We start from the raw sequence: 12,281 nt of genomic DNA, 5'->3' as shown, positions 1-12,281 counted from the left end.
TCAGCACCACATATAAATAAATAAAAGAAAAAGATCCATTGATGATTAAAAAATATATAGTTTAAAAAAAAAATCTGTACCTCACCAGGCATGGTGGTGCATGCCTGTAATCCCAGCAGCTCAGGAGGGTGAGACTGGAGGATCGCCAGTTCAAAGCCATACTTAGCAAAAGCAACATGCTAAGCAACTCAGTGAGACCCTGTCTCTAAATAAAATACAAAATAGTGCTGAGAGATTTGGCTCAGTGACTGAGTGCCCCTGAGTTTAATCCCCGGTAGCTCATTTTTATGCATAAGGTTTTGTCCCAGAATTAACAATTATAAACACTATTCAAATGTTAGAGATTTTGAAAAGATATTGAGAAATTAAAATACAAATAATCTGCATGAGTTCTAATTCATCTAGATATAAAGGTTCTAATAGCCAGTCATTTTATTTTACCCCACCCAAGAAACTAAGTAGTTAGGGTATGGGTGTTTTTTGTTTGTTATTGTCTTATAAGAACTATTTAATTGTATTATCTCATAATAATTAATCACCTTAAACTTGAATGCAATGATTGCAATTTGTGTTTAACCAATTTTCCAGTCATCCTCAGTGGAGCAGAGACAGAAAGAAATCTTATAAATAACTTAAGTTGACTGATAATCCAAAACTTCCTTTTAAGGAAGTAAATAATTAACTTTCCTAACTCGTTCTATTAACTGTTGTTTTAGAACTGAGGGATTTAGGATTAAAACCCTGTTTAGATTACCTCTCCTTTTTTCTGCTGGAGCTAACAATACACCACACAATAGGCAATATGAAAATATTGTTTGCATCATTTATGGAACTTATTTATGGCATTGCTATATGCTGCTCCCCTCCCACACACACACATGTATATAAAGTACATGTGTCTACTTACGTTAACTATTATCATTACTCCTTACTCTGAATGACCAGTTGAATAAAATTCTCAGAGTATGACATAGGACCTCCCACCACCACCACCATGTATGGATTATACATTAATCTATAAAATAAAAATTGTTCTAAAGTTGTTCTTAATTATGCATTAAGCTATAAAATAAAAACTTGTTCTAAAGTTGACAAAACAAATCTGAACACACAAATGCAAAAAAAAAAAAACACAAATTTTTCCTCTGGTAAGTAGCTCCTTTGGTGTTATTTTTATTTCTCAGTTCTCGGTGGACACAACATCTTTGTTGGTATGTGGTGCTGAGGATCGAACCCGGGCTGCAAGCATGCCAGGCGAGCGCGCTACCGCTTGAGCCACATCCCCAGCCCTGCTTTGGTGTTTTATGGTTGTACTTCCATGATTTTATTCCATTCTATCCTAGTACATATCTGTGAGGAGCAGGCAGGTGGGAGGTAACATTATTAAATAGGTGATTAGTCCTTCCTGACTGCCTTCCACAGCTCTATCCCATAACTCAGAAACTTAATCTGTGCAATGCTACGGTTTCCCAGGAATGTAAAGAGATTTAGAGAGCTCACTTTTTGGTTGGAGGTGATTGAGCCTCCATGATAATTATAAAAAGCCTTTGAAAAGACATGCAGATGTGCCTGGTTTGTCATCTGGCCAGAGTAAGCCTTGTCAGGGCTTTCTGTCTTCACCTTTGCCCCCTCCTTAGTGTGAGAAATGTAAGGAATGTATTGGCTTGCAGTCCAAGTCTGCTTTGACTAAGGTGGATAAGATAACACCTTCATCCATACCATGCACGCACTCACTTTCCCTAACAGCAGCCACCTTGGAGAGATAGTAGGGAGGTGGACTATGCTGTAAGCAGATTTATCACCTCCTGAACCAAAATGTCCAACATTGGTTTGGCATTATTCAAGAATTCAGGGCAACTGTGCTTTTAATCATGTGAAAAAAAAATGAACAGACTTTTCTAATTTTAATAAAAGTAAATTATTTAGGGCAAGAAAATAAAGAATTCATATTCAACTTGAATAGTGCACAGAGATTTTTTTTTGGCTTCTGCAGTGGCTTTTTGAGCCACTGTTGCCAGGTTTTGCTCCATTTTGGGGGAATTTGGGAATTGGATCAGATTCTCTGGAACATGACAATATCTTGTTAATGACTTTGTGTTCCAAGGAACAGTGATGTGAATTGCCCATCCTTTTAGATACAGTCCTTTTAAATCTCATAAAATAGAGACAAATGACTAAAATGTTCACTTCAAAGGGCTGTTCATTTTATGTGTATACAATTAATTTTCTTAGTGACTTATAAAGTGAGCTCACAAATAGGAAAAGTATAGACTCCACTTTTTTTCCAAATTCCTATGTGCCTCTCTGTATTTCAAAATACGTTCTTAAAAAAACTCACAAATTATCTCTCAGTTTTTTTTCATTAGTCACCTGACTGCTTTATTTCAGACTCCTAACAGCTCTATCACAAAGTAAACTATTGGTCACAGGTAGAATCGGAGGGAAAATAATTATCAGATTAGATAAATTCAGACTCATCACCAATCCTGGAGAAAAAGACAAAGTCCCAAAGCATATGCCCTAGTTTAGTAACCCGAGTCACATCATCTTCATATATAAGGACAAACACTGAAGTCTTGGAATTAGATGGTTTACTCACTGTTTTAGTCAGCTTTTTCACTGCTGTGACCAAAAGACCTGACAAGAATAATTTTAGAGAAGGAAAGGTGTATTGAGGGGCTAATGATTTCAGAGGTCTTGGTCCACAGATGACTGACCCTATCCATCTGGGTCTGAAGTGAGGCAAGAAAGAACATTGCAGAGGAAGTTCATGATGAAGGAAAGCACCTGAGAACTTGGAACCAGAAGGCAGAGAGAGAGAGTCCACTCACCAAGGACAAAATATATACCCCAAAAGCATGTTCCCAATGACCCACCTCCTCCAGTTACACCCACCTGCCTACAGTTACCACCCAGTTAATCCCCATCAGATAATTAATGCACTAAATCGGTTAAGACTCCCATCACCCAATCATTGCACCCTAAAAGCTTTTGCATTGTCTCACACATGAGCTTTTAGGGGACACCTCATATATAAACCATGACACTTCAGGAAAGCTTCAGTTGATAGAGAAGATCAAAAAAAAAAAAAAATACACAGGTAACCAGCAATCAGTTCTCCTTAAAGTCCTTGTGGCTAGTGATCACGCATATTCAGTCTCTTTGCACCAGTACTTTCTCACACTATTTATCATAATGGACCCAAATACATTGGATTAAGCCCAAAATCTAATAGATAAAAGACAGAATGCAAGTATAATGTCTCCGGATCAGAGTGGAAATTTGGTAGGAGATGATGAATGCTGGGGCCAGACTTTAAAAACAATCAGTCTTATGTGTTACATTTCATTTCGCTCTTTTTTCCATCTAAGCTTTCAAGAAGTACATTTAGAAGCCATTCATAATCCCAGATAGGGACGACAAACTCATTCTTATGCCTCAAGGTTAGAAAGTTCCATAAAGCACTTTACCGTTAAGTGTTTTTGTTCGTGAGCCATGGCACTTTTACCTAACAACTGTATGGATGCACAGAATGAAGAGATTTTAGCTTACTAAAAGGAAAACTTATGATGATACAAGATGAAGGTAACTCTTCTTTGAAATCACATCAGTAGCATTTGATGTGAAAAAGTAAAAATAACAGAAGTGGTTTGTGTTCCATTCCTAACAGAACCCAGCTTCTACTTTGGGAATGTGCAGTACTCTGTGGACGAGAGCTCCGGCCACGTAGAGGTGCAGGTGTGGAGGACAGGTACCGACCTCTCCAGGCCTTCCAGTGTCACAGTGAGATCTCGGAAGACGGATCCTCCTTCTGCAGATGGTGAGAGGTTTCCCACATTCGCTCTTTTGATTGCTCTGCAGCTTTCAACTATCAGGACACAAAATGCTTCACAGCCAGAATGGCTCTGCTCTTACTAAAACAGTCTGGATGGATGTGTCCCCCCCCCCCCCCCGCCATCTACTCATAGTAGATGAACCTGGGCTTTATTTACTATTGTGGGACATTCAGGGCCATGAATCAGAGGCTAGGTTAAATTAAAAGACACAGAGACTCTAAATTCTATTTTTCTTTCCAAAAATACTTTTTTTAAAAAAAAATTTTTATTGTTGATGAAATTTTTTATTTTATTTATTTGTATGTGGTGCTGAGAATCAAACCCAGTGCCTTACACATATTAGGCTAGCACTCTACCACTGAGCCACATCCCAACCCACAAAAAAACACTTTTTAATTTTGTTCTTAATTGACACATAATCATTGTACACTTTTATGGGGCACCGTGTGATGTTTTGATACATGTACAGATGTCCCTTGATATCATGGGGGATTGGTTGCAGGACTCCTCTGTGGCTACCTAAATCTTCAGATGCTCAAATCCCTTTCATAAAATGATGCTATATTTGCATATAATATACATACATCTTCTGTGTACTTCAAGTCTTTTCTAGAGTACTTATAATATGTCAGATTACATAAGTTCTATGTGAATTGTTGTTATATTCTAGTGTTTAGGGGATAATGATTAGGAAAAAAAGAGTCTGAACATGTTCAGTCCAGATGCCACCATTGTCAACCCATGTGTGAGCACATAATAGTGACTCAAGGTGAAGATGCCCCAACAATGCAGAAGAGAAACCGCAGGGTGGTGAAAGTGGGAGGCCACGTAAGGTGCATCTACATGTCACCTCACTTGTAGGATTCAACCTAGTGCTTGGAATGTGGCAAATTCAAGTTTCGCTTTTTGTAACTTTCTGAAAATTTTTCCACATTTTTTCTTGGTGCATCATCGTTGTACATAATGATGGAAATGTTGTTACGTATTTGTACGTGCACACATATGACAATATAATTTGGCCATTATCACTCCACAGCACTTCCCAACCCCAGATTCCTTTCTTCTACTGATCTTCCTTTGATTTTCATGAGATTTCCTGCCCCCGCCACCTTTATTTTACTTTTTCTTCTTTAGCTTGCACATATGAGAGAAAACATATGGCCTTGACCTTCTGAGTGTGGTTTAAATTGATTAAAATAATGGTTCTATTTCCATCCGTTTTCCTGAAAATGACATAATTTCTTTGTTTTTCTTTATGACTGAATAAAACTTAATTTTTTATACATACCACATTTTTTTAATCCATTCATCCATTGATGGACACTTAGACTGGTTCCATAGATTGGTTATTGTGAACTGGGATGCTATAAACATGGATAGACAGGACCCCTAAATCTCAGGAAATAATACAAAGAGTTGTTAAATGGGATGGCATCAAATTAAAAATCTTCTGCACAGCAAAGGAAACAATTAGGGATGTGAAGAGAAAATAATCAGAGAAAATAATCAGAGAAAATCTTTGCTAGCTACTCTTCTGACAGGATTAATATCTAAAATATATAAAAAACTCAAAATTTCACACCAAAAAAATCAAATAACCCAATTAATAAATAGGAAAATTAATTAAACAGACCCTTCTCAAAAGAAGAAATGCAAATGACCAACAAGTATATGAAAAAATGTTCAACACCATTAGCAATTTGGGAAATACAAAGCAAAACTCTACTGAAATTTTTATCTCACTCCAGTCAGAATGGCAGTCATCAAGAACACAAATAACAGACCTGCGCAGGACCTAGGCCCAGGGTAGGCCCGAGTCCATCCTGCCACGGGCAGACTCCTGCTGGAGCTCAAGCTCCAGCACAGGGCTGGCTCCACCCACCTGCACAGGACCCAGGCCCAGGGCAGGTCTGACTCTGCCCCACACACCCCCAAACCTGGAAGCTCAGACCTAACCCACTTCCATTTTGGGACACTGCAGACATTGCCATAGACTTCCCCACGCAGTAGCCTCTAGCCTTGGACAACAGGGTCTAGAAGCAGCTGCATCTTGGAGCAGGCATTCCAAAGACAGTATAAGGCCATCCTTTCAGCACCGTCTCTGAAAGACATTGCATCCATCTTAGGACACCTCCACTGCTATCTTGAGATACCTCCACTTATGGCTGCCACCAACTTTAGTTGAAGTAGCATACATCGAGGGACCCCTGCAGGGTCTGGAAGTCCAACATCAAGGTGAGGTACAAATAATCTGCACAGATACCACAAGATTATAGGGTAGAGACTGTAATATCTCAGATCCACACTGCAAGAAAGGAAGACACATAAACAACATGAAAAAACAAGGGAGGAAACTGCCCCAAACAAACCTGGATACTACAGTGACAGAACCTACAGACAGTGAAGTTGATAAAATGTCAGAGAAAGGGTTCAGAAGGTTCATAATTAAAATGATCTGTGAATTAAAGAATTAAATGAGCAAATACAGGCAAAAATTGATCACTCCAACAAAGAGATAGGCAAGCAAATATAGGCAACCATTGATCACACCAACAAAGAGATAAGGGAGCAAATAGAGGTAGCAAAAGATTACTTCAAGAAAGATGTACTCTAAAAAAAAATCAGAAATCCTTGAAATTAAGGAAACAATAAACCAAATTAAAAAACTCAATAGAAAGTATCACCAACAGACTAGATCACTTGGAAGACAGAACATCAGATAATGAAGACAAAGTATATAATCTGGAAAATAAAGTTGACCACACAGTGAATATAGTAAGAAACCATAAACAGAACATCCAAGAATTATGGAGTAGGATCAAAAGACCAAATCTAAGAGTTATAGAGGAAGTCACAGAGTTTCAAACCAAAAGAATGCACAATCTCTTTTATGAGATAATATCAGAAAATTTCCCAAGCATGAAGAATGAATTGGAATATTAAATACAAGAGGCTTACAGGATACCAAATGTACAAATTTACAATAAATCTACACCAAGACACATTATAAGGATAGAATCTTAATAGCCGCAAGAGGAATCAGATCACATATAGGGGGAGACCAATTTTTATCTCAGCAGATTTTGCGACCCAGATCCTCAAAGCTAGGAGATGATGGAACGACATATACCAAGCTCTGAAAGAAAATGGATGCCAACCAAGAATCTTATATCCAGCAAAATTAAGCCTTAGATTTGATGATGAAATAAAAACCTTTCATGATAGACAAAAGTTAAAAGAATTTACAACTAGAAAGCCTGCACTACAGAATATACTCAAGAAAATATTCAATGAAGAGGAAATGAAAAATAATGATGAAAATCAGCAGAGAGAGGTATTACACTAAGGGAAAAACTAATCAAAGGAGAAATCCAAGTTAAATATCAAAAATAAACAAAAATGGCTGGGAATATAAATCCTATCTCAATAATAATCCTGAAAGTTAATGGCCTAAGATCACCAATCAAAAGACATAGACTAGCAGATTGGATTAAAAAAATAAAAGACCAACAATTTGCTACCTGCAAGAGACTCTTCTCATAGGGAAAGACATCCATAGACTGAAGGTGAAATGTTGGAAAAAATCACACCACTCACATGGACTGAGGAAGCAAGCCAGGGTTTCCATACTCAAATCAAGTAGACTTCAAGATAAAGTTAATCAAAAGGGATAAAGGAGGATCCTACATGCTGCTCAAGGGAACTATACACCAATTATAAATATATATGCCCCAAACAATGAAACATCTGCTTTCATCAAACAAACTCTTCTCAAATTCAAGAGTCAAATAGACCACAACACAATAATTCTGGGTGACTTTAACACACCTGTTTCACCACTGGACAGATCTTCCAAACAAAAGCTGAACAAAGAAACTATAGAACTCAATAATACAATCAATAACTTAGACTTAACTGACATATATAGAATATTTCATCCTTCAACAAGTGAATACACATTCTTCTCAGCAGCACCTGGATCCTTCTCTAAAGTAGAACATATATCATGCCTCTAAGCAACTCTTAGCAAATACAAAAATAGAGATACTACCCTGCATTTTGTCTGATCATAATGGAATGAAATTAGAAAGCAATGACAAAATAAAAAACAAAAGCTACTCCAATACATGGAGACTAAATAATATGCTAATGAATGAACAATGGGTTGCAAAAGACATCGAGGAGGAGATTAAAAAATTCCTAGAGGTAAATGAGAACACATATTGAAATCTCTGGGACACTATGAAGGCAGTACTAAGAGGAAAGTTCATTGCATGGAGTTCATTCCTTCAAAGAAGAAAAAGTCAACAAATAAATGACCTAACATTACATCTCAAAGCCCTAGAAAAAGAAGAACAGAACAAACCAACACCAAAATTAGTAGAAGATAGGAAATAATTAAAATCAGAGCTGAAATCAATGAAACTGAAACAAAAGAAACAATTGAAAAAGTTGGTTCTTTGAAAAAATAAATAAACTTGATAAACCCTTCGCCATGCTAATGAAGAGAAGGAGGGTAAAAAACTCAAATCACTAACATATGTGATGAAAAAGGAAATATCACAGCAGACACTACAGAAATACACAAGATGATTAGAAATTATTTTGAAAACTTGTACTCCAATAAAATAGAAAATATCAAAGGCATCAACAAATTCCAGAGGCATAGGAGTTACCCAAATTGAATCAGGATGATATACACAATTTAAACAGATCAGTTTCAAGCAAGGAAATAAAAGATGTCATCAGAAGCCTACCAAACAAGAAAAGCCCAAGACAAGATGGATACACACCTGATTTCTACAAGACCTATAAAGGAGAACTAATACCTATACTCTACAAATTATTCCATAAAATAGAAAAAGAGAGCACACTTCCAAACTCATTCTATGAGGCCAGTATCACCCTGATTCCAGAACCAAGCAAAGACACATCAAAGAAAGAGAACTTCAGACCTTTATCACTAATGAACATAGGTGCAAAAATTCTGAATAAGATTCTGGCAAATTGAATACAAAAACATATCAAAAAGACTGCACAACAATCCAGTGGGGTTCATTCCAGGCATGCAAGGTTGGTTCAACATTCGAACCTAGAAGACCCAAAAAATTCCACCAGAAAACCTGTAGAAATAATAAATGAATTCAGCAAAGTAGCAGGATATAAAATCAACACCCATAAATCAAAGGCATTTCTGTATGTCAGTGACAAATCCTCTGAAATAGAAACAAGGAAAACTACCCATTTAAAATAGCCTCAATCCTAGGATTGTAACAGCTAAACTTTCTTATCCTCTAGTGATGGTGGAGCTGTCATAATTGTGTAGCATAACAGGTTACTCACATGTTGACACTACTGTAAGCAAATCCATGGTGCTGCCTGACATATAAAAGTATAGCACTTTTAATTATATACAGTGCATAATCTTGATAATAAACGATTATTTTACTGTTTTGTGTATTCACTATAAAATAAAATAGCCTCAAAATAAAATAAAATACTTGGGACTCAACAAAAGAGGTGAAAGACCTCTACAACAAAAAACTACAGAACGCTAAAGAAAGAAATCAAAGAAGACCTTAGAAGATGGACAGATCTACCTTGCTCTTGGATAGGCAAAATTAATATTGTCAAAATGACCATACTACCAAAAGTACTATACAGATTTAATGCAATTCCAATCAAAATCCTAATGACATTCCTCATAGAAATAGAAAAAAAAGTCATGAAATTCATCTGGAAAAATAAGAGACCCAGAATAGCTAAAGCAGTCCTTAGTAAGAAGAGTGAAGTAGGTGACATTGGTATATCAGACCTTAAACTATACTACAGAGCAATAGTAACAAAAATAGCATGGTATTGGCACCAAAATAGACTTACAGCCCAATGGTACAGAGTAGAGGACAGAGAGACAAACCCGCATATATACAGTTATATATTATATATTATATTATACAGATAATATAATATATATGTATATTAGACAAAAATATACATTGCAGAAAAGAGAGCCTCTTCAACAAATGGTGCTGGGAAAACTGGAAATCCATATGCAACAATATGAAATTAAACCCCTGTCTCTCACCATGCACAAAAATCAACTCAAAGTGGATCAAGGACCTAGAAATTAAACCAGAGATACTGCATCTAATAGAAGAAAAATTAGGCCCAAATCTCCATCATGTGGGATTAGACCCTGACTTCCTTAATAAGATTCCTATAGTGCAAGAGCCAAAATCAAGAATCAATAAATGGGATGGATTCAAACTCAAAAGCTGCTTCTCAGCAACAGAAAAAATCAGCGAGGTGAAAATCAAAACTACTATAAGATTTCATCTCACTCCAATAAGAATAGCAGCTATTAAGAATACAAACAACAGTAAGTGTTGGTGAGGATGTGGGGAAAAAGGCATACTCATACATTGCTAGTGGGACTGCAAATTGATGCAGCCAATATGGAAAGCAGTATGGAGATTCCTTGGAAATCTGGGAATGGAACCACCATTTGACCCAGCTATACCTCTCCTAGGTTTACACCCAAAGGACTTAAAAACAGCATACTACAGGGACACAGACACATTATTTTCTCTGATATTAAGGATGCTGATTCATAATGGGGTTGGGGGAGATCATGGATGGATTAGACAAAATCTAGATAGAGCAAAGGGGAGGGAGAGGAAGGGTGAGATCATAGGGGTAGGAAAGGCAGAGGAATGAGATGGACATCATTACCCTAAGTACACGTATGAAGACAAGAATGGTGTGACTACTTTGTGTACAACCAGAGATATGAAAAATTGTGCTCTATATGTATAATATGAATTGTAATGCATTCTACTGTCATACATAACAAATTAGAATTTTTAAAAAGAAAATGAATAATAAATGCTGGAGAGGATGTAGAGAAAAAGTAACACTCTTACACTGTTGGCGAGACTGTAAAATTAGTACAACTACTATGTAATTCGGTATTGAGCATCCTCAAAAGACAAGGCATAGAACCACAATATTGACCCAGCTATACTACTCCTCAGTATTTTTCCTAAAGAATTAAAGTCGTAATACTACAGTGATACACGCATGCCCACATTTGACTTCACAATAGCCAAACAGTGATATTCTAAATTCTAATGCCTATGTTCACATGAGCTGATTTCCATACTTGGGAAATCTAACATGGTTGAATGTTGTTAAATTACATGCACAACAGTAATGCTGACTGCCCTCACAGAAATCTGAAGACGTGTCATGCATCTTAATTTGACTTCCTCCTTATTTTAACCAAGTGTCCCCAGAAGTACATAAGACCCAAAGTCTTTTTCATACTTCATTGTACAAACTGTCCCAGCTACCACATGCTTCTCTCTTATTCTGAGATCTATATCCCAAAAAAGCTGATCATAAATTTAGGGCAAGCATAGGGTTCAAGATTTCCTTTTTTTTTTTTTAAGTTGTTGATAGACATTTATTTATTTATATATGGTGCCGAGAACCAAACCCAGTCCCATATATATGCCAGGCAATTGCACTACTGCTGAACCCCAACCCCAGCCCCAGCCCTTTTCTTTTTTCTAGTCAACCAACAATACAAAGTCTCGCATATACATACATTCATCATTGTGTTAGAATTGCGAACTGTGCACACATATGTCATATACATGTCACATATTCATGCATGCCATTTTCAAAAGTCAACTAAGTTTTATCTTTTTCAATGCAATGGAACTAGTGTGGTGCTTTGCATACTGCAAATATTCAGTAAAAGTTGTTCAGCCAATTTTTTATTTTTTTCCAAATTTTTTTATTTTTGAAAGCAAAATTCAAATCAGAATCTGGAGGGAGGGAAAGATAAATGAGAATAAAATGTAAGAAATGAAGGCAAAGAAAATAGAAAAAGAACTACAAGGAGATACAATTTTTTTGTTGTTTTATTTTATTTCGCTTTTGATTTTTGTTTTTGGCACTGGGGATGTAACCCAGGACCTTGTGCATGCTAAGCTACAACCCCTGCCCCAGGAAATAAAGAAAAGTCTTGAATTGAATTAATGACAAATACTCTTAGAAAGTTGTGTATTTGGAGGTAAAGTAGGTACAAAACGAAACTTAGAACAGCAAAAAGTATGAAAACAGAAGCAATAATGCTAAATTACTTTCTTTACAGATGTAATGGCTAAAGATTAAAAGATAGTTTCATTTTTAGTTACTTTAGATTTTTTTTAATATATATTTTTTAGTTGTAGTTGGACACAATACTCTTGTTTCATCTATTTATATTTATGTGGTGCTGAGATCAAACCCAGGCCCTCACACATGCTAGGCAAGTGCTCTACTGCTGAGCCACAACCCCAGCCCACTACTTTAGATATTAGTGGAGATACCAACATTTCATGGTCTGAAAAATATTAAATCAAAGATCAAACAAATCTTTGGAATAGAAGCTTGCTC

At 36.5% G+C, this 12,281-nt stretch overlaps 1 protein-coding gene across 1 annotated transcript in view; it reads left to right on the top strand.

Moving 5' to 3' along the window:
* Positions 1 to 12,281, top strand: part of Frem2 (FRAS1 related extracellular matrix 2) — a 168,254-nt gene that overhangs the window by 117,985 nt on the left and 37,988 nt on the right. Inside the window, exon 7 of the mRNA XM_005330232.5 lies at positions 3,671 to 3,820. Coding sequence (XP_005330289.2) covers positions 3,671 to 3,820 — 150 coding nt within the window. The remainder of the gene's footprint in view (positions 1 to 3,670; positions 3,821 to 12,281) is intronic.

Source organism: Ictidomys tridecemlineatus, chromosome 6 (genome assembly GCF_052094955.1).
Source record: "Ictidomys tridecemlineatus isolate mIctTri1 chromosome 6, mIctTri1.hap1, whole genome shotgun sequence".
NCBI lineage: Eukaryota > Metazoa > Chordata > Mammalia > Rodentia > Sciuridae > Ictidomys > Ictidomys tridecemlineatus.
The sequence above is the reverse complement of the archived record's forward strand: the minus strand, read 5'-3'. Positions and strand labels throughout refer to the sequence as shown.